At 41.0% G+C, this 24,086-nt stretch overlaps 2 protein-coding genes across 3 annotated transcripts; one reads left to right on the forward strand and one right to left on the reverse strand.

Moving 5' to 3' along the window:
• Positions 1-4,547: 4,547 nt before the first annotated feature.
• On the reverse strand, positions 4,548-10,687 carry nudt5 (nudix (nucleoside diphosphate linked moiety X)-type motif 5). Its single transcript, XM_080754028.1, has 9 exons — positions 10,643-10,687; positions 9,319-9,394; positions 9,133-9,200; positions 8,795-8,847; positions 8,589-8,696; positions 7,588-7,683; positions 6,718-6,819; positions 6,171-6,224; positions 4,548-6,037 (listed from the first exon to the last, which is right to left on the reverse strand). Exons 2-9 carry the CDS (start codon positions 9,373-9,375, stop codon positions 5,928-5,930), a joined length of 648 nt encoding a protein of 215 aa, XP_080610154.1. The 5' UTR covers positions 9,376-9,394; positions 10,643-10,687; the 3' UTR covers positions 4,548-5,927.
• An 804-nt stretch (positions 10,688-11,491) lies between these two features.
• On the forward strand, positions 11,492-22,578 carry cdc123 (cell division cycle 123 homolog). 2 transcript variants are annotated; one of them, XM_080754019.1, is made up of 13 exons: positions 11,492-11,586; positions 11,835-11,906; positions 12,568-12,625; positions 14,272-14,304; positions 14,400-14,495; positions 14,593-14,699; positions 16,269-16,320; positions 16,413-16,488; positions 16,819-16,941; positions 17,184-17,212; positions 17,874-18,005; positions 18,641-18,778; positions 21,777-22,578. In XM_080754019.1, exons 1-13 carry the CDS (start codon positions 11,501-11,503, stop codon positions 21,831-21,833), a joined length of 1,059 nt encoding a protein of 352 aa, XP_080610145.1. In that variant the 5' UTR covers positions 11,492-11,500; the 3' UTR covers positions 21,834-22,578. The 2 variants fall into 2 exon arrangements, with proteins under 2 accessions (XP_080610145.1, XP_080610146.1); XM_080754020.1 differs by having other exon boundaries at positions 21,780-22,578.
• Positions 22,579-24,086: the final 1,508 nt, after the last annotated feature.

The following is a 24,086-nucleotide window of genomic DNA, read 5'->3' on the forward strand; positions in this document are numbered from 1 at the left end:
TCATCGCGTGCGGGGCAGCGAGCCTGATTATCATGTATATGAGGCTGCATTAATTATGCTAATGAGGTTGGGGGCGTGGTTTGCATTAATTATGTTAATGAGGGGCGTGGTCTGCATCAATTATGTAAATGAGACTGCACAACATGCATTTGACGCGCGCTTCTTGTTGCTAATTACACGCGAATGCAGGGGGGCGGGGCTAATTAGCCTAATTATTCAAATTGGGGGCGTGGTCTGCATCAATTATGTAAATGAGGTTGGGGCGTGGTCTGCATTAATTATGTAAATGAGGCCGCATGACAAGCGTTCTCGTCACCGCGCTGACGTGTAATTACACGCAAATACAAGGGGTGGAGTCAAACTTAATGAGTGGGAGGAGTCTAACGTAATGAGTGGGCGTGGTTTCAACAAGAGGAGGAGTCTAACTTAATGAGTGGGCATAACGTAATGATCTACAAGCTCACAACGAGTCGCATCACGACTCGTATGTAAATGAAGGGGAGGAGCTTAGACGACATATGCAAATTGGGGGCGGGACATGTTTTGGAAATACGCGTGGGCGTGGTGCGCATACATTATGCTCGCATACATTATGCTAATGAGGTCGTTAAGGCAGGTTTCGCAGCGCGTAAAAAAAGCAGACGACCGTATGTAAATGAAGGGGAGGAGCTTAGTGGACGTATGCAAATTGGGGGCGGGGCATGGTTTGGAAATGCGTGTGGGTGTGGTTCGCATAAATTATGCTAATGAGGCTGTGAAGTGGCCTTTCCCAGCGCGTAAAAAATGCAGACGACCGTGTGTAAATGAAGGGGAGGCGCTTAGACGACATATGCAAATTGGGGGCGGGGCATGTTTTGGAAATACGTGTGGGCGTGGTGCGCATACATTATGCTTGCATACATTATGCTAATGAGGTCGTTAAGGCAGGTTTCGCAGCGCGTAAAAAAAGCAGACGACCGTATGTAAATGAAGGGGAGGAGCTTCGTGGACGTATGCAAATTGGGGGCGGGGCATGGTTTGGAAATGCGTGTGGGTGTGGTGCGCATACATTATGCAAATGAGGCTGTTAAGTGGCGTTTCCCAGCGCGTAAAAAATGCAGGCAACCGTATGTAAATGAAGGGGAGGAGCTTAGTCGACATATGCAAATTGGGGGCGGGGCGTGGTTTGGAAATGCGTGTGGGCGTGGTGCGCATACATTATGCTCGCATACATTATGCTAATGAGGGCGTTAAGGTAGGTTTCCCAGCGCGTAAAAAAAGCAGACGACCGTATGTAAATGAAGGGGAGGAGCTTAGTCGACTTTAAAAAATTGGCGGCGGAGCACGGTTTGGAAATGCGTGTGGGCGTGGTCCGCATAAATTATGCTAATGAGGCTGTTAAGTGGCGTTTCCCAGCGCGTAAAAAATGCAGGCGGCGGTATGTAAATGAAGGGGAGGAGCTTAGTCGACATATGCAAATTGGGGGCGGGGCGTGGTTTGGAAATGCGTGTGGGCGTGGTGCGCATACATTATGCTCGCATACATTATGCTAATGAGGGCGTTAAGGTGGGTTTTCCAGCGCGTAAAAAATGCAGACGACCGTATGTAAATGAAGGGGAGGAGCTTAGTCGACATATGCAAATTGGGGGCGGGGCATGGTTTGGAAATGCGTGTGGGCGTGGTTTGCATACATTATGCTCGCATACATTATGCTAATGAGGGTGTTAAGGTAGGTTTCCCAGCGCGTAAAAAATTCAGACGACCGTATGTAAATGAAGGGGAGGAGCTTAGTCGAAGTATGCAAATTGGGGGCGGGCATGGTTTGGAAATGCGTTTGGGTGTGGTTCGCATACATTATGCTCGCATACATTATGCTAATGAGGGCGTTAAGGTGGGTTTTCCAGCGCGTAAAAAATGCAGACGACCGTATGTAAATGAAGGGGAGGAGCTTAGTCGACATATGCAAATTGGGGGCGGGGCATGGTTTGGAAATGCGTGTGGGCGTGGTTTGCATAGATTATGCTCGCATACATCATGCTAATGAGGGCGTTAAGGTGGGTTTTCCAGCGCGTAAAAAATGCAGACGACCGTATGTAAATGAAGGGGAGGAGCTTAGTCGACGTATGAAAATTGGGGGCGGTGCATGGTTTGGAAATGTGTGTGGTTGTGGTTCGCATAAATTATGCTAATGAGGCTGTTAAGTGGCGTTTCCCAGCGCGTAAAAAATGCAGACAACTGTATGTAAATGAAGGGGAGGAGCTTAGTCGACGTATGCAAATTGGGGGCGGGGCATGGTTTGGAAATGCGTGTGGGCGTGGTTTGCATACACTATGCTCGCATACATTATGCTAATGAGGGCGTTAAGGTGGGTTTTCCAGCGCGTAAAAAATGCAGACGACCGTATGTAAATGAAGGGGAGGAGCTTAGTCGACATATGCAAATTGGGGGCGGGGCATGGTTTGGAAATGCGTGTGGGCGTGGTTTGCATACATTATGCTCGCATACATTATGCTAATGAGGGTGTCAAGGTAGGTTTCCCAGCGCGTAAAAAATTCAGACGACCGTATGTAAATGAAGGGGAGGAGCTTAGTCGAAATATGCAAATTGGGGGCGGGGCATGGTTTGGAAATGCGTTTGGGTGTGGTTCGCATACATTATGCTCGCATACATTATGCTAATGAGGGTGTTAAGGTAGGTTCCCCAGCGCGTAAAAAATGCAGACGACCGTATGTAAATGAAGGGGAGGAGCTTAGTCGACATATGCAAATTGGGGGCGGGGCATGGTTTGGAAATGCGTGTGGGCGTGGTTTGCATAGATTATGCTCGCATACATCATGCTAATGAGGGCGTTAAGGTGGGTTTCCCAGGGCTTAAAAAATACAGACGACCGTAGTGAGTAGTCATTCATTCATTCAATGAATGAATGAATAAATAAATAAAGTGCAAACGAACGAGCGAACGAACGAACGCACGTGCACGCACGCACACTTTATTATTTATTCATTCATTCACGCACGCACGCACGCACGCACGCACGCACGCACGCACGCACGCACGCACGCACGCACGCACACTTTATTTTTTAATTAATTCATGAATACAGCCTGCGATATGCGTGCGTGAAATCTTGCAAGCACATTCCCACTAGGTCAAGGAACAGATGCCTCCCTTCTCACATTGGCCTGTTATAGCGCCACCAGCGGGTCAACTTTTGCATAACACATTTTTGGAACAAAATGCCTCAAATCATGCATGCAGCTAATTTCAGTAACGTCAAAGAGAGCACTGCCTGCGATCTTGACATTTTGTACTTTTATAGACATTGTTTTCTGGCTTGAAGCGAGCCCACAATTGTTTCGAAGGAACAATATTTTCTAGTTCGTCATAATATCGATTATTCTCATTCAGGTATATGATCTTTAAATTTGACCAGTCAGATCAACAAATGGCATCTCTCCTTTAAGATTTCACACTGTATTCAAATGTTGTTCTCTGTTTGAGTGGTCTCCTGTAGTTGCCAGACCAAATGGTCCATTCAAGTATTTGAAGCATGGTTAGGTGCTAACACTAATTATAATAGTCTTTGTTAACCTAGAGACAGGCTGGAGACGAGCTCTGAGTTAGTCTAGTAGTCCTTGCTTGCCTGGTTACTTCTCAACTTAATAGGATCCAGGGTTTGTCTTATTTTAAACTGTAAGATGTACACACAATAGTTTTTAAAGGTTTAGACTTATATGTGTGAGACACATATACACTGTACACATTATTAAGTCAAGAATATTCATTTGCCATGTTTAGATTTGAAATACAACTTGGGTTTGGAACTAAGTCACAATAAAGGCCGGCCTCCTTTTCTCAGTAGAACTGGTTTGATCGGATTACCATTTGACTGAAGTCTGAACTGATTGTCATTGGAGCAGCTTTAGGGCCACCTCTTTTCTTTTGTTGACCTGTGTGTTCTGTTTTGTATATCACTGCTGTAAAATGGGAAATACTTCACTGCTTCTCATATTGGGCCAGAGGGCAGTCAGAATGCGGTGGGACCTTTCTCAATAAAGACAAACTTTTACTTTAAAAGCCTTTGTTCGAAAGACTTCTTAACTCTACTAAAACCTGCTGTTACTGCGGACCTCACCTCTCCAAATAAACCACATTCCCCCTGGCATCACAGGGATCTCTATAACAGGGCATCATTATTATTGATGACATCAGGGAACTCCATATATGGGCATAAAAGGGATTCTGTTAGTGTGACATCACAGTGAAGCCCAGAGTGTGATGTCAGAGCAGCAAACCCATAGACCGTAAAAATGTGTAGGCCTACACGTCAACACGTTCAGAAGGACGGACATGGACAAGCTGTGACATTTCTCATAGTAAACTGCGACCAAATCTAAATCTGCAAAACAACTAGGCTAGGTAGGTGATTGGTTGTAATGTCTTCTTCAGTGGAAGTTGTCCCAACAGGTTCCGATAGTTTAGTTCCCCTTGACAGATCAAAGCCTATAATGGTGTGTAAAGAAATGTTGAACATTGAATTGCAACTCTTCACTTCTTCAGATCTTGCCACTTTTAATATCAATTTACACTTTGTAAACTTATTAGAGCACTTCACATTTCTGAAGTTATTTGTGTTTAATTGTTCCTCACAAAAGATCATTACACAACACAAGATGGCACAACACCCATCTTCTTACTCTGCGTCTCAGAGGTGGGCTATGGATTGATAAGAAACCTGCATACCAATGACATCATCAATGGGGTTACATGAATAAACTAATACAGTTTGAAATCCTTGTTTGAAATGACCAAACCTGCCTACAGATGTCATCTTTGACAATGGTAGGCAGGTTTCTGAACTGACCACAGCCCTCCTCTGAGACACAGACAGAATACACAGAAATGGTGCGACTGCTATCTTATAACGAGCATTTAATAGTGAGGACCAATTATATGATAATAAGTTTGAAAATGGGTGAAGTGGTCCTTTAAGCATCAGTGGTGCCCCCCCAATTTTCTTTTATGCACAAGCAAGGAATTGGTACAGTTTGTCAGGTCAACATCAACTTTTTGTATTTTCTTTAATACAGTACCTCTGTGTTGAATTACAATGGAGTTAAGCAAATTCATGTTAGCATGGGTTAGGATTAGGAATGTTTTCACCATGATCACAAATACTATATAATATTTGTCATATTTCATATCATAGCTGACTGTAATGTAACAAAACCTGGCATTGACCATTACCACCTCAAAGGTGCAGAAAGGCATAAGGTGCACAATAGTGAGGTAATAACATTCTGTCAGCAGAGAAACTATTAATCATAAGTCCTTTGTTACAATTTCATGGTAAAACTAAATGTGGTATGATTCTCTGGAACATACTCAAATTCTCAAACTACACTGCAATGGTAAAATGCCACTGTTGGTCAATTTTATGTTATTTAACATAAACCAGGGGTCTTCAACGTTTACAGGCCAAGGACACCTTAACTGAGAGAGATGAAGCAGGGACCCCCTCTACATATTGTATAAATGCCTTATGCAGATATTCATCGACTTGTTTGACAGCACTGTCATCAGTCTATGTTGGATTTGTGTTAATGTTTTTTCAGACATTTAGCCACTTCAATTGTCGATACGTAGTAAACTTGACTTTTCACTCTGTACTTGGTCTGCTATTTTCTCTCTTTGCTGAAAATAGCCGATCTACAAGCTCTCAACGCCTCGTAGCGCGAGGCGCTTTTTTTTCTTCGCTTAAGTTCTCCTTAGAATAGGGAGGGTTCAGAGTTTTTAATTGAAAATAATTATCCTATCACACAAGGATTTGGCGGCCCCCTGTAGATAGATAGATACCTTTATTATCCCAAGGGGGAAATTAACTCTGAGGACCCCCTAGGGGTCCCGGACCCCCTGTTGAAGACCCCTGACATAAACTCTTTCTCTTCTCACTGTTTGAGGACTGGGACCTCATTGGGTTTGAAGAATGCCTGGACCATGCCCATGGCGAAGATGTAAACTTTAGAATCCACAATTAACTGGTCTTTCTTCATCAGCGCTACAGAGAAGAACATGCAAAAATAACATTGTTAGTAATAACCATAATCTGCATACAACACCACAATATTAAATATGAAGTTGTTACATCCTGTATAGATACATTAACAATACAATAACAATGAAATAATTACCATCTATCTTTTGTTGGAATTCAGCAAGCGGTAAAAGAATGACTTCAACAAATTCTAGTGGGAAAAAAGATTAAGGTCCATATGATAATATGTTACATGATTAAAAATATATTGTTTTATATATAAACAAATTCAATTTACCTCCATCACCTGGGGAGGAAATATAAGAGGAACATGATTAAAATCTGATGAATATAGTAGAGTATTTTATAATAAATCAGTGTGTGTGTGTGTGTGTGTGTGTGTGTGTGTGTGTGTGTGTGTGTGTGTGTGTGTGTGTGTGTGTGTGTATGTGTGTGCGTGTATGCTTTGGTAACAGCATGTTTACAATTACAGCTCCACTCCAAGGCACACAACATTAAGATTTCCATTTTGGTTATTTACTCAGACTAACATAAATGATAAATAAAATACTTCATTTAATTTAGAATTGTAAAATTTAAGATTTATATCTAATATTTGTTACAACATTTAACTTCTAACACTGGGTAAAGAAACTATGCTGGGAGATTTAGCAAGCCTTGACTTTCTCCTAAGCGCCTCTTACCAAGCTGCTGTGTGGGGTTCATGTTCTCCGGATCATCTCCGTTGATGTTAACACAGACAATCTGGGTGGTGCTGTTGGACATGCCAGGGTCCAAACAGGTCACTATTGGAGGAAAACAGATGGGAGGTGACTGAGTGACGTTTGGACGGGAAGGACATGAACTCCTGAACTGCATGCTTACAGAGAAGAGATAGCACATAGTGTGGGGCCCCAAGGCATGCTCTAATGATTTAGCTAGGGCGCCCGAGTTTGCGACCTTCGGGGTCGCAACAGCGGCCAAATCAAGTTGGGCTCCCATCGACTTTCTATACAGGAGGAAAATACCCAGAAAAACATTTTTTTTCTGGGTATTTAAGTAGGATGTGAGAGGTCTAACTACTAGGGGTGTGTCATGATGCTGAATCCATTGCAAGGTTTAGTGACGAAAAGTGATGACTCATCACTTTTCATTACTAATCACAGTTTTGTGGGCATTTTCTGTTAGTTAGACCTCTCACATCCTACTTACATAACAATACGATTCTGTTTTGCCAAATACATGTACATTGTATATTGACATACCTGCACCTTGACATGAACCCAGAGATTACACACATTTATCGATAGACCAGTGTAGCTTTATGGAAAGGAAAAGAAAATTAACCCCCTCCTTTTAAATTTTTCTTCTTAAAAATGCTAAATACAAAGCACAAGTAGGTAGTACCGATACGATCAATTCTTTGCACTGCCGATTCGATACGATACAAAATAAAACTATACGATTCGATTTTAGCTGTTTTCATTTCGATGTACTCCATTTTTTTTAAGTTAAAAACGATATTTCGATACAGTTACTATATCGTTACGCCCCTCGTAATAAGCCCTCCATACCTGGGGTGACTCCCACCACCTCTCCTTTGTAACCCGTTTCTTCCTTGAGTTCTCTCAGAGCAGCTACCTCTGCACTCTCCCCCTCATCGATCAGTCCTGGGCACAGCAAAATAAAAGTCTCAAGTCTCTGCATACCTAATTATACTGTATGATTGAAACAGCAGGAATAGAATTAAAGCCGAAAGTAAGAAAGACAACACAGTCCCATTGTGCTTGATGTTTGCTCAAGGCTGTATTAACATTTATCCACATAGTATTTCTCATTTTGTACGGTAAGAAATGCTAGGAGTGGATCATGTCATGTACATGTACATGTCATACACTAAGGAGTGTCATAAAGTAGGGAAGGGGATGACTCACAGGGCCCATGAGGACATGGGGCCCAGTCTACATTATTACTTTAATTTCCAAAAAACACATTATCTAATTATACTATTATTCTGGATGGCACCAGTACCAAGTCCTCCAGCACCATGAGATCTTATTGCCTCTCGTCTCGACACTGGCTCCTTGTAAAGAACTGAATATATTTTAAAATCATCGTCCTCACCTACAAAGCCATTTTTTTTCCTTGTCACTGTTGCAGAGCGCTTACTCATGGGGTGATTGTTAGGTCTCTGACAGAGTATGGTCTTGACATGTTCTATAAATAAGTGTCATGACTGACTCATGAGACATTTAACTGGTAGTGTATGTATGTATGAATGAATGGAACATTGTAAGCGCTTTGAGTTCGCAACTTGCTTCAAAAAGCGCTATAAAATGCAATCCATTATTATTATTATTAGTGATTTGGCACTAAATACAATTTACTTGACCTGAGTATGAGGGGGGCTAGGATCATAGATATTTTAATAGGGCCCAGTATTTCTGCCAATGGCCCTGCATAAGAACATGACATGCTGCAATACAGAATTTAATTATAACAACCAAAACATGTCTAAACCCTGTTTCCCCATCTATGTATGGAGTACTGCCAAAGTGCCAATAAGCCTTCTGACCTGCAGGGAACTCCAGAGTGCAACGTCCCATGGGAGGCCGGAACTGCTTTACCATGACAACACAATCTTTGTGGAGGGTCCTTTTCAGCAGGGCAATTATTCCCACACCTAGAGAGATGAGACGGAAAGTAACTGCTTAGTGTGTCCGAGTACATAAAATCATATTTCTATCATGCCTACAACAAGAAAAAAAAAAGACTCTTCACCATCAGCTTCCTGGTTGGTTTGTCTTGTTGTCCTTTTTGCAGTCTCCCAGGTTCTAGCAGAAGACAAGGATTGAAATAAGGTCATCTATAAGCAGCACTGCCCTAAACATGTAGTGTTGTTGTTAGTTGGAATAAACACAGAAGCATCCGGGAGGAAGTGGACTAATAAAGGTGAGGAGCCAAACCAAGTTCATGTTTCTAGACACGAGGAGGTGGCGCGGTGCCCCAGAAGGACAAATAAAAACATTTTCTTTTACAGAATGGTTTCCCGGATTGGAAATAAGGTGACTGCGTACATAAAATCATTTGACACCTCAGTGTCCCCAGGTACAATATACCTTGTGTTTCCCGCAGGATCCACATATGTTGTCTTCTCAAGTTTGACCCATTTTCCTGTTGCAATTACCTAGATCAAGGACAAATGGGTAACAGACAGTAGAACAGAAACAGATTCAAACGTATCTGATATCACACATATATGCATACGTTGAAAAATAAAACAAGGGCCTAGGCTTTAGTAGTACCTCTTCTTTTATGACGTGAGGGACTGTGGTCGCCTTGGGATGCTGAATGCTACTCATCTTGTATTAATGAGTGCAACTGAAAAGGCAAAGGTCAGAAGTATTATGGCAGGTTTGATCATTTAACACGAGTTGATGTAACTCCCCACAACAAACGAGAAAACATCTATATCTAATATGTTCAACTGATAATGAACGCCCAACCTTTCAGTGGTGTAAAGTAACAAGTACATTTACTCGTGGTATTTGTGCGTTATTTGAGTATTTCCAATACTTTTACTTCTAATCTACTCCACTCTCCAGTCTCCACTACATCTCAGAGGCAAATACTGCACTTTTACTCCAATAGGTAACACTTATTTGAAAACTTTAGTTACTAGTTAGTTACTTTGTATACTGATTATTATTTCAAAGCATACATTAACCACTTCAACCCTATATACATTTTGGCCATTTTAAAATAACCGATCTACAAGCTCATGATGCATCGCGATGGGACGCATTGTGAGCTTGTAGATCTGCTATTTTCAAAAGAACTGAAAACTTGAAATGGGACATTGTGCACAATGAGTACTTTTACTTTTGGTAATGGTATTTCAAGTATATTTTGATGCCGATACTTTTGTACTCAAGTAGATTTTGAATTCTGGACTTTTACTTGTAAGTAACAGCTAGGGGCTGTTAAGTATGACATCATTTTGTAGGCAGAGGAGAATTTCTGTCCCCAGTTTCCGTGAATCTTTTTACTATTTTTACTATTTACACATTTTTCTTCTCTTTGTTGTTGAAAGGAAAGTGTTAGAATTATACTTTAGTCGTTATTTTTTAGTCGTTGTTTTTTGAAATAGCGAGGGACAGAAAATGCTCTGGGGGCAGATTCTCCTCTGCCTACAAAATGATGTCACGGCTTAAAAGCCCCTACACCACTGCAACCTTTCTGATCATGCATAGCAACAATAACTGCAACCTGTACTGTACTCCGTCGCACGACGGAGTCGCTGGCTGAAAACAGCCGATCTACAAGCTCACAAATACACGATAGCTTGTAGATCGGATGTTTTCAGCGAGCGACACCGTCGCGCGACTGAGTATATTACATAAGCAAGCGTTCATTCACTCATTGTCCTGCAAGATGCTTCCCCTCCCCTCTGTTCAAAAGGCTCTCCGTTACATTTACATTCCAGGTCAAATCAGGTGGATCTATAATATACAGTCGTCGGTAAGTAAATCACGGCGATTTAATCAAGTCTGGAATAGACTTTTTTTGTGATACTTTTCCTTGAAAAATGATTAAATAGTGTCTGCAAAATCTGCAAAGTTGACTCACGTGAAACTGCAATCGCTGATGTCACAACTTAGTTTTGTATTGACCACGCCTACTTGTGTAGCACAGAAAAACGTCCCTGTGTTACAGTGGTGAGAAAGTAACTAAGTACATTAAGTACAATTGTGAGGTATTTGTACTTTACTTGAGTATTTCCAATATTTTTACTTCTACTCCACTACATCTTGTAGCCAAATATTGTACTTTTACTACACTACATTTATTTTAAAACTTTAGTGTAAGTGACTAGTTTCTTTGTGTATTTCTTCTTATTAGAAACATAGGCTACGCTAAAATAAAAATAATTTTGAAAATATTTTACAAAAAAGATTAAGCTTCACATATGTGTTTGTATTCAAAAATGACCACAAAAGCTTAAATAATGATAAAATAATCATTTTGGCCATTGTCAGACTGATTTTGTTTATATCCCTTATCAATCCATATAATTAAAGAATAGAAGAGGTATATATGATATAAACAAAGTCAGTCTGACAATGGCCAAAATGATTTTTGTGGTCATTTTTGAATAGAAACACATATACGAAGCTTAATCTTTTTTATAAAATATTTTCCACATTACTTTTATTTTTAATAGCGTCCGTTTTTCAAGAAAAAGTTGACTATAGCTCCTTTACCATAAATACATTTCGGCTATTTGAAAATAGCCGATCTACAAGATCCCATTTTGAATTCTGGACTTATACTTGTAATAGGGGTTATTTCTACAATGTCAATGATTGTAGTGATTTGATACTTTTACTCAAGTAAAAACAAACTGAGTAGGCCAACACTGTGCAATGAGCATAATGAACCAACTATATTCCGGAAGGATTTAACTGATGGACACACTTCCGTTGTATGAATTGCAGCATGAAGAAGGAGCAAGTTGTAAACTGTCAGTTTTCTGTTTGGTACCCTATATTCAAGAAGCACACGATTAAAAGGTAAACGCGCGCACCCAAAGCTTTTAAAATGGTTGGTTAGTTGTGGGGAAATGTTGCTGTGCTGGCTAGCTTTTCTCTGGCTAACGTCAACAACAACACAACACAACACTGCGGGTTCTGTTATCATCATCATCATGTTCATCGCGATAGTCACCATCGCCATAATCGCCATCAAGTCATGTTGAACAGCTTAAAACGGAGTGGGAAACCTGTGATTTACACTGTACATTGTTTTGCCTGTGTTTCAGCCTGGTTCTGCCACTGCCTCAGAATGTAATAGATTATTTACTGGACGATGGAACTCTGGTAGTCTCTGGAGGGTAGGAATAACACACACCCACAGACACACTCTCTTCCTTGATCTCACACTCACTCATTGTAAAAACTGTTTGTAGTCAATATGAGGCTATTGTGGCTAATGTACTTTCTGTTGTTGTTGTTTGTTTTGTTTTTTTGCATTTCGTTTCACTGATAAACCAACTAATTTAAAGCAGTATGCCACGATCACGAAAATGTTATTCTCATGTCATGTCTAAGTTGTGGTATTGGTGAACAGTAACTAGTTCCAGACCCTGAATCGCTAGCCACACCCCTTTAAATTTTTGTTTGGGCGAAATGTCAATTCAGGCTGAGTGTCAGGCTATTGGATGTACCGGTAAATACATTCCAGGAAACACACTATTACTGTTGTTTTTTGTATTTTTTCTTGAGCCTAGGACCTTTTTGGTTTAACGAATAATCAAGAAGCACGATAATTTGTTTATATATTTTTTTGTATTTACCATGAACTAAATCGAATAGTCTGATTAAATTGACTGTTTTATAGTGAGTTAATGTGTTTAAACACATTCATGTGCAATGGTTATTGTGAAAAATTCAATTCAATTAAAAAAAATCCTTGAATTTATTCAAATTCATTATTGATTATTTTGTATGACTAGGGCTACTGTAACATTGTCTCCTTGTAATTTGTCTCACCAGTGATCACAACACACAGCAGACTAACAGCAGCGATTCAGACGCAGAAGAGGACATTCAGGTATAAACAAGAGAAAGTTGATCATCTCCTTGTCTCTGGATCATTGATCTCTTCTCTCATTATCTCCACCAGGAGGATGGAGGATCTTGTCTATGTTAGTGTCTATCTGCAGCTGATCTTGCAAATTACTAAGGTGACCAATGTCTTATGACATGTACACGCTGCCAGTAGGCCAGGGAATTCATTTCTCAAATATTTTTCTAATCATTTATTACATCATTAATAATCTCAACCCGGGAGCCCGCTGACCTACCGGTCAAGGCGCATACCACATAGACTCCTCCTGATCCCCAGTCTAGCCCAATCCCAATACTCAAAATATTGGGAATTAAGATTTCATCCTTGCGTCCTCCACTCGCATACTCCACTCCTGCTTTAGCCCTGCCTCCAAGAAAGAAGGCAAGGAGGAGAGGCGAGGACAGAGTATATATCCGGTTCACTTTAAGGAATCGAAATGCTCCATGCTCAATTAGCTTAACTTAGATATGACGTGTCACACAGTTGGATGGCTGGACTACTCCAGAGCACAGAGGGTTGTCATTTGGTGGAGGAGAATTTACCGAACACCACATCACAGCATTATTGGCTACCACTTGTCAGAGAAAGATGCACAGTTGCTGTTAAGTTCAAGCCTTCACCTGATTAACGCCAACATACAATTCAAATGTGACAACAGAACACATCCCATGCACCTATGATGTGTGCATGCTGAAGTTGTGCCTCATTTCAAAGGTAGATGTGACTAATGTTGGCAAGTTTACAGTACATTAGTCAACAAAAACTGACCACACTATCAAATGTTACACTGAGTTAATGAATAGTTAAGTTTACACACTTCCCCACAGTTTCACTTGATCGTTCAACATAATGTGTTAAAGTGGCACTTATTTGTGGGAAACTTGTGTAGACTTTATGAATTATATCTCACAGACACCACAGCCCTATGTTCAACTACTGTATATTTCCAATCGCCCGGGGGAAAATAAACACCGTTTTGCGCGTCGACCGTTATTCAAATGGACGTAAATTAAGTATCGCCAATAGCCACCCAGTTCTTTTAACCGGTTCAAATCGATTTTTACAAATGAAACACCTGGACAATTATGTGGAAATATATAGTATTACAGTTTGTCAGAGAGAGAGGGATGCAATTTGGCATTACCGTGTCAGTGAGTGTTGTTATTGGGTGGGGGTGATTAGGCCTGTCACGTCTAATCGCAATTATTTTGTCATAATCGTCGATTGTTTCCATGTTGAAAAATGTGCTCATAGATTGGCTATTTCCACTATCGTTGTATTTTTTAAGTATAAAGTTGTCAAATATGTCAGTCATTTCCTTGTATATTAGGTTATGTGTCATATCTGCCATGTGCCACTTCAAAGCCTACAAGCCAAACAGAAATGTAATTGTCAATGACAAAAACACAATTAAATCGTTAATCGCAAGTATTTGATTAACAATTAATCGTCTTGTAAAATGTCATAATCGTGACAGCCGTAGGGGTGATACCTGTACCTCCTGGCGGAGATTTGCTCTCCAGTAAGCAAATACACCATGTACTGGGTCTCATGTAAAAATGTGATGGCAGGTTTCATTTTCATTGTATGTGTATAGTAAACACGTTACTTTTCTGTTTGTACCCAAGTGGTCAGATGACGAGACAACCACAACTGTCACAGTAAGTATTTAATAGTTAATATTCTATTTAGTTTTTATGCATAGTAATTCAGCATTCTAAAAGTGTGTTCACTGTGTTGTGGCTTTGTTTTCCAGGCACCAGAGTTCCCTGAATTTACTTCAAAGGTCCTAGAGGCCATAAATGTTCTGGGGGGCCGTGTCTTCCCTAAACTCAACTGGAGTGCTCCACGGGTATAAATATTTTAGTGAACTATTATACCATATGTGTTGTAAAGTATTTGAAGACTAGCTTTTTCTAATTTTGTGTGTATGTGTGTGCATCCTGCAGGATGCTAACTGGATTGCTCTGAACAGCTCTCTTCAGTGTCAAACTCTGAGTGACATATTTCTGCTCTTCAAAAGTTCCGACTTCATCACCCACGACCTTACGCAGCCGTAAGCCTCCCGCCTAACTGTACTAAAAACACACACAAAAGAAAAACCAGCATTGCACCTAAGAAACCACCCGACTAGATTTACTTTCCCCTGTGCCCCGCTGTCCTAATGGGCCTGGCTGGCAGTGGCACCATGTTTGGCATGGATAAGACTTACTGCATCGTATGATTTAATGGAGTACACAGTATTTGCCAAGTTTGTGTGTAGGTGTGTGTGCGTATGTAATATATTATATTCCATTTGCAGGACACTGGTGGAAACGTGAGACTAACACCATATTATTTTAAGGTCAATTTTAGGGGGGATCTTATTTGTTAGGGATTTTATTATTTATTTTTGTTGCATTTTAGACCACAAGCGCAGAGAGCGGAGATAATGTGCGAGACAAAACGGTTTGGATTTGGAAAATCAACCTTCCAAAGGCAGATTGCTTTTAGTCCAGTCATTTTAGGGTTAGACCTAGAACAAATTGCAATAGTAGCAAACTCAACTGATTTTGTATCCTCATTATGTCCTTAGTGAGGGAAAAAAAGTCCCAAGGAATCCCACCGGGGCAAAGTTTTGAAAACGACCTATCTACCTTCACTTACTATACACTACAATATAAAGGAAAAAATGACTGAAAAAAATCTGCTTTAAGTGGGATGTGAGGGGTCTAACTAGGGGTTTGTCATCATGCTGAATCCATTGCAGGCATTTGTTTTGCACAAAAAACATTCTGTGGGCTAGAAATGGCCTTAGAAAACAATACACGTATGGGTGCGTTTTCATGTTAGTCGGAGGCCTTAGGGTTTTTTTTCTCGTGCTAATCAGTCTAAAAGTTCAAAATTTTGCACAGATGTAGCCCAGGGCATGCTCTAATGATTTAGCTAGGGCGCCCGAGTCTGCAACATTCGGGGTCGCCACAGCGGCCAAATCAAGTTGGGCTCCCATCGACTTTAGTGATGAAAAGTAATGAGTCATCACTTTTCAGAGTTTTGTTGGTGCTGTGGCGACCCCGAAGGTCGCAGACTCGGGCGCCCTAGCTAAATCATTAGAGCATGCCCTGAGCTACATCTGTGCAAAATTTTGAACTTTTAGACTGATTAGCACGAGAAAAAAAAAACCCTAAGGCCTCCGACTAACATGAAAACGCACCCATACGTGTATTGTTTTCTAAGGCCATTTCTAGCCCACAGAATGTTTTTTGTGCAAAACAAATGCCTGCAATGGATTCAGCATGATGAGAAACCCCTAGTTTGACCCCTCACATCCCACTTAAAGCAGATTTTTTTTCAGTCATTTTTTCCTTTATATTGTAGTGTATAGTAAGTGAAGGTAGATAGGTCGTTTTCAAAACTTTGCCCCGGTGGGATTCCTTGGGACTTTTTTTCCCTCACTAAGGACATATTGAGGATACAAAATCAGTTGAGTTTGCTACTATTGCAATTTGTTCTAGGTTTGGCCTAATTTTGGCCTAAAATGACTGGACTATTTTGCCAGATGCTGCCCATTCAGCCACATGACAACGGTGTGCCTGTGTTCTGGATATGCGTGCATCGGTTTTATAACCCAAGTTTCCTTGTTCAGGTTCATTCAATGCAGTGACCATGACTCTCCAGACCCAGTCATCAGCTATGAGGTATTTTACAGCATATAGTGATGGAATGAATATGAACACACTCTCATACACACAGCGGTAGTAATAGTCATGTGCTTTTCACCTTTGTTCAGCTGGTCCTGAGGAAGTGGAGCGAGCTGATTCCTGGTGGAGAGTTCCGCTGCTTTGTCAAAGAAAACAAACTTATTGGTAAGCATGGAAAATCTTCATTTATTACTTCACCTCCACTCTGACCTATTGATCTAGGCCACAGCTGTGGGGTCAAATTTGTAAGCAGAGAAAAACTACGAAAAAAATATTGTAAAACTTATAATATTATTGTGCCACTTTCAAAATTACGTTTGTTTTTGGGTATGTCATTAATGTCGAATGGGGGTGCTGCAGCCATTGCCTATGACTATTGATGGTCCTTGCCATAGAAGAGGTTTGGAACACCTGAGCTAGCCTAAGGAAGACAGACACTTAGATCTCATAAGATTCTCCAGCCCTGTACCATGTTCATGTATCCACTTGTCTCAGGTATCTCCCAGAGAGACTACACCCAGTACTACCAGCACATCTCGAAGCAGGAAGACCAGATCTCCCAGTCGATTCAGGAGTTTTTCAGTCAGCACATCCAGTATAACTTCCTGGATGAAGACAGTGAGTGCTGGGGCTCTTGGATTGGAGCAATATGACAACAAATTATTACCATATCAATTTTAAGATACAGTATGAAATAGTTTTAAAAGATTGATTTCTTACAGTACTGCATATAAGAAATGTTAACCCTTTTAATCAATATTTTCAGGAGAGGAAAAGCTATCCAATGAATTATTTAAATGAATCTGTATTGCAAACTTCCAAGAGGATTTGTTTTTAATTGAGTGTTTCCTGCTATACAGTTGTGTTGGATGTCTACAGAGATAGTTGGGTAAGTTGATCTTAACATTTCTATACGTCAAAAAAAGAATTTGCTGTGTTCTATTTAAAGTTGTACCATGTAACTTTTTTTATAAAACAAATCTTAAAATTGTCCTAACTGTTAAATCGCTAAAGTTTTAGAACACCCACTCTGTTATTTTCAGCTTCTGAAGCCTTCTCTTTATATGTTTTCTATGATCCTGGCCGTGGACCGGATTTCGCGCCAAAATGACGTAATCTGCATCATCTGTATACGTTGTGTATACGTTGCCCAATCACATCGCCGATCATGCACACATGGTACACTACCGGCCAATCACAGCTTATCTGCTCTGGTCTCCAGGAAGCGCCTCCGCTTGGCTACAGTGTTTACCATGGTGAAGGATTTTAACCTCTTAATCCACAAATCCTGGCCAGAAAATTACGTTCTACCATGCGTTCTACCCATGGTTCTACCCCTCCACGGATTACTATCGGTCACGGTGGTTTGCGGCGCCGCTCCGGTGGTCCGCGGCGGTGGTCCGCGACGACTCCGTCCGAAAAACGGCCGAAAAAAGCAATACCGCTACTGACCACTAGTTGAACTTACACAGTATAGCTTTAAGCACTGCAATTGTGTATCTCTATTCTCTAGCACACTTGTGCGTGTTGTGTCTGCATGTGTGTTACAGGGTAAAGTGTGGCTGATTGATCTAAACCCATTTGGAGGGGTCACAGACTCCCTGCTCTTCACATGGGAGGAGCTTACCTCCGGGAATAGCATCTCAGCCAATCAACAAGACGGTGACGTTGCACAGCAACAGGTGAATGATGCAACAAGTGGAATGTATGCAATGACACTACCCTTTGCAGGGTTCCCACGATCATGAAATTCCTGGAAATATTTTGAAATTAGAAAAATATTTTTCCACTACTGGAAAAGTTTTGGAATTTATCAAGGGTCCTGGAAGGTCCTGGGAAAAAATAGCTATGCATTGTCTTTGGTTATTGATTTTGTTAATACCTCTGAAATGACAAATAAACATGGGCCAAATTGTCAAATATTAGAGGCAGAAATTGTGAAAATAGCCGATCTACATGCTCACAACGCCTCGCGTTGCGAGGCGTTGTGAGCATGTAGATCTGCTATTTTCACAATAGAACGGTGTTATACAAAATTCCTCAACTCTTAGTGCTCGTCAGGGTCCCCAGTTAAAACATGATTATTTTTGGGGCCACAGCCTGAAAAGGTTGAGAACCACTGGCATACACTACCTGTCTTTGGGCATTGTGAATAGGAGTAAGCGACCTGTTATTGAGCTAAATTATTGTTATATAGTCCTGGAAATTGGATTAAATATTCTGGAAAAGTTTTGGAAATTAATTGGTAAACATGTTGTGGGAACCCTGCCTTTATATATCACTTGCCATGCTTAAATGATGTGTGCATGACATGCAGGAGGGCCCAGCGTTCCGCTACACCACAAGTGAGGTGACGGTCCAGCCGAGTCCGTGTCTGAGCTACAGGATTCCCCGGGACTTTGTGGACCTATCCACTGGCGAGGACGCCTACAAACTCATTGACTTCCTCAAACTGGTAGGAGGATCTAAATATGCCACAATGTACAAGAGTGAATATAACCAACTTGACCACACACAGTTCGTGCTATTCACAGAATCGTACTGATGCCACAAAAAATTAAAGTTCAATGTTCTCTATGCCTCCCAGACACTGCACAACTTTCATTGTCATCAGTAAACCCTCCCATGCACTGTCTACAAGACTTTGCTAGATTTTGGAAAGATTTTTTAAAGACTACCCTCTCATACTATAAGATTTAAAAAAAACTTTTCAAAGACTAATGTTCTTTTTTTTTTTTTTTTTTTCAAAGATTTCAGTCTTTAGATGTGAGATGCTTCTAAAGATTTGAATAGCGACTTGCTTGATTCTCTATCTTGATTCAGACTCCTATGCGATCTCATTTCTAATAAGATCGCATTACGGCGATTCTATGACATCATGACAATGTGGAAGGGAAATAAAAACCTTTGGGCAACAGTCCGTGTAAGAGCCAAAACCAGACCTAGAACTAATTGAGAATAATTTTGAGTGTTTTATACTATTATTATATTTTTTGATTATTACATATTGTGTTATAACAAGGGGACGCAGTATTATTATTATTCCTCCTATTTGCATATCATGATGGTATTTTATTCACTCATTTTAGGTTTTGTCTATTTCGATATTCTTGATACATTTCTGGAGAAGCTGTGTTGTGTAATATTGCAGCTACTGCGCATGTGAGATTGACCAGTGACGTCAGTATTATATAAAGAAAAAGTTAGTTGGCTGATGTAACCGCAGGAGTAGGACGACACAAGTTTTTGACCGTAAAAGAGGAATAGTTATTATAATAGTTATCATATAGTAAAGTCAGCAGAAACGTGTTTTTTATTATTTTTTGTTGTTTGGAAAGCCTTTTCTTATTTTCAAGAGGATCCTGTTGAGAGAAGCTCAGGAGGAATATTCGTTTTGGATGATAATAAGGAGTGGACTTCCAATAAATCCCTTAAATACACGTGGTCTCTGCCGTTCCTTGGATACTGTAAGTTACAAATTAAGAAGTGAAGAAAAGTGGATACGAGTCAATACTACAGTTCTGCAATAAGGTCAAGTGTGGTTATATTTGGATAAGTAAAATAGCCATTATAGTCCGCACACTGCGTTTGAGCAACACTCGCCGTCTCCCCTTCTTTCTTTCTCTCTCTCCCTCCCTCCCTCTATCACCACACACACACGCAGGCAGTCAAAGCTCTTTCTCCATCTCCGTCTCCCCTCTCTCTCTCCCCCTCTCTACCACACAATACACACACACACACACACACTGTACACACAACGCACGCAATCAGACATCATTCAAGCGTTCTTTCCCAGTGGAAAAAAAACTTGGCGACTAGTTGTTCACTCTATATATTAAAAATAAAAACACCTGCAGAGCTAGACTTGTGTTACATGTGCCGCGGTTCCCTGGCTGTGATGGTCTGTCCGACAGACGTTGACGTGTGACTGAAGGAAGATGTAGCACTAGCAAGCAGCATAGCATGTGTCAAGTTAGTGTTTTTTATTTTTATAAAACTTAAATTTTTTTATGAAACCAAATGGACCCTTATTTGGTTTTATTTTATGCTCTCATAAAAACGTGAGAGAATCGTGATCTAGATTCTTGTGGAGGAAAATCGAGATTCTCATTTTAGCAAGAATCGCCCAGCACTACTTGCTGACATCACTGATACTAAACAGTGCCCGAATATGTAGATAACTGACCATACTGATATCGCAGCCATGGGAACAGTGCCCAAATTTGGAGATGACTGACATCACTGATACGTCTGGGTTCTCCAACATTACTTCTGAGACTCCTACATTCAATCTGTGTACAGCATACCCCATAACCCAAACTGCACATAATTCGGAACACATATTGTTGATTGAGTAACGACTGAATTACGGGAGCGTGCCTTGACTCGCCTTGATTTTATTATGACTTGACTGCGACTGTGAAATCATTTGAAAGTCAGCAGGTGTAAGTCCAGCTTAAGTCAAGTGGGGTCTTGTCCACGCCGATTCCGCTAGTTAGACGGCCGGTTATCTGGGCAATAATATTGGCGCAAACTGAAAGGGGTTTACACTATGAATTGGTCATGGGTGTGTCAGGACCACATACTAATGTTGACATGATATGTTGGATTTGGAATTAACAAAATGGAAGAACGGACACTAATTCACATTTTCATCATTATGTGGAACTGATCGGCTAGTCATATGTTCATTTCAATTACCCAAATCCACCCCCACCCCCACTGGTATACATTTATATTCATCGATTAGATACTAGTAAGATGCCTCAGGGCGACATGCGACCTCGCCCTTTCGTGCCAATTCTTGGCCATCTGGTTAGTGATGTATATCGGACCAGTTACCCATATATGGAGACCCCTGGTACCCATATATGGAGATCCATGTACTGTATATGGAGATATGCTGTGAGAGCCCAAACATGCTTACTCAGTTATTCGTTATGTGAAAGTCCTATGATGTCTGTGACATCTGACATTATACCCTTTTATGCCCATACATGGAGATCCCTGTCTGTAGAACCAGCCACACAGATATGGGCTGTCTTGGCCATATGGATTCTGTTATTGTGGTATGTGGCCGATGTGGCCTCCATATATGGGCATTCACATAATCATATCTGGGCATAAAACTGATTCTGTAGTGAAGCCAGAGCGTGCAGCCAGAGCGTGAAGCCAGAGCGTGATGTCAGAGCGACAAAACCCATTCTGTTAAGAGTGGTTCCCCTGACATCACAGCAAACCCATAGACCTGAGATGTCACAGTGATGTGTCAGGGGAACCACAGTGTCAGGTGTGACCTACAGAGATAGGCGGGTACGCGGACAAGATGTGCCGGTTTTCATGGTTAACCGCAACTTACAGTTATGAGTTCGCAGGTCTAATGCCTGATTTAAGTTGCCTATAGTTAGTGATGCTCCTCTGAAACAATACCATCTCTTCCTTTCTCTCTTTAGAAGAAAGGTCAACAGGAGGACTCTGAGGAAGAGGAGGAAGAAGGGACACAACCGTGACTCTGCACTGCCCAGAGGTTCTCCATGTTGCTTATGTCTCGTATAGTCCATTAGACCTTGCTTATGTAAACGTTGAATGGTTATCTCAACCATAGAAAAGTAGTTGCTACAGCAAAACAGCAGCTTATTTCCTTGGTAGCTTTAATCTGTGTTTTGTTTTTCAAAGGAAATATACAATACGCGTTATAGCCTGGATGTCTCGGATATATCAGATAAACCTGTGTTTATTTAATGCCACATCTTTATGTAATGGATTCTGTTGCTGGTTCTCTGAGCTTTCCTTCTTTTCCAACTTTTGATTTCCTTGTCTTCACTGTGTAGTGTTCATCTTTGCGTATGTGACTATGGAATTGTGTGATTGAAAAAAGGAGGCCTGCAAGCTATTTTTCCTGTGTTCTTGTGTCTTATGTTTCAACTGTACAGCCTACATTATAACTGAATGTTCTCTGTCGAGAAAAGGTTTGTCACTGAAGCCAATATTCAACAACACTAGTTACAGTCTTTACAGCTACAGTTGTAGTTTCTGACTTTCAATTAGTTTGTAGGGAGAGGAACCCAAAAGGTCACTCTGATCTAAAATGAACCGGTCATCACACACTCTAATCATGCATACTAGTTGTAGGTGTTGGGTGTAAGTCAATCTTCTCTCTCTTTAGCAATACAGCTATACAATATAAAGCTATTTTAACCAACAGCGTTGTGAGTATGCTAGTTTGAAAAACTAATTTATTGCTTCAAGATGCATTGTTGCCTATGAGTGCAACCCATACCCCTCCACCGGCTTGTGAAGGACTGTTGTTGCAAGAAAGAAAAAAAGAAAAAAAAAAACATTAAATGTCTCACTGTGTGCACTGACTTGTCTGCCAGTTTTGGTCGGTGCTGTAATGGAGCACATTAGAAATTAATTGTCCTTTTATGTAATGGCTCTCATTTCTCTCTGGGGCCAAATGAGCTATGCAGATACAGCACAAAGCTTAGCATTTAGTTTTATAAATAAACTATACATGGCGTCCCACTTGATTGATGGGGCAATTAATTGGAGCTGGATATTAATTTGCATTAGAATCATAGCAGAAATTCTGCTGCAGAATGTAGACCTACATATCATTTTGGTGATGTGACATGCAACATTAGAATGAAAATGAAACTTGACTTTGAAGAAGAAAAAAGAAACCGAAAACGACTAGAATGTTCGTAATGTGATGCGGGCTGTACTGCAGTACCACCTCTATCCACTTGGCGGCAATGTTTACACCATTATCCATCCCTGTCTGAGAAAACAGCGCAGTTTGTGGTAAGCCTGCCTGACCGTCCCTAGGCTATAGTTATAGCGTTTCTAACGCAATGCATTATCATCAATATTGTATTGTCAGTTGCCTGCCGGCTGGATTGTACGAGGCTCCACACATTGTGTTGCACGAATTAGTACACCGAAACACACACACACACACACACACACACACACACACACACACACACACACACACACATATATATATATATATATATATATATATATATATATATATGTCTATAGTAATCTCTGGTATATTAGTCCAAAATGCTAAAGTGGGTGATAACATAATGCCCGCCGCACCCATCTACCTTCTCCTTTCCTTCCTCACCCCCCTGGCCTGCGTGCCGTGCCAATAGAGACGGCTATTGCTTTGTCCATTCGTCTCTCTTCATACAGTCTGAATAATACATGCAATCTTTACGAGAGGGAGAGAGCAGAGAGGGATTCAAATAATCAAACTTGAGACTTGCTGACTCAGAGGTATAGTGAGGAGGAGGGAGGGGTCATGGGGAGAGTGGGGAGGGGGGGAGTGAAGACAAGGGGATATTTCCTTGCGCCGAGAAGGAACCGTTACTGCACACTGCAGTCGTTTGCAGCTGGAATACTCATGAGCATCAGCTCTATGGTCTGTCTCGCACTAACGCTCCCTCCCTCTCTCTCTCTCTCTCTCTCTCTCTCTCTCTCTCTCTCTCTCTCTCTCTCTCTCTCTCTCTCTCTCAAAATAGAGATGTGTTTCAATACATACAGAGTCTCAGTCAAATATTAATCTGTGAAATTCCAGGGCGAAATTATGTTCCGAACTCAATTTCGCACGCATGAACACTGTTCATTTGGCACGCCTCTGTCTGAAGTGCTCACAACCGACCTGACATCACCCCTGTGCGCTTGAAGGCGTGCATCTGTAGGCTACTCAATATCACAGTCTGGATGCTAAACTTGATTGATATTGCAATGAA

Source organism: Nannobrachium achirus (genome assembly GCF_963921795.1).
Source record: "Nannobrachium achirus genome assembly, chromosome: 23".
Classification (NCBI taxonomy): domain Eukaryota; kingdom Metazoa; phylum Chordata; class Actinopteri; order Myctophiformes; family Myctophidae; genus Nannobrachium; species Nannobrachium achirus.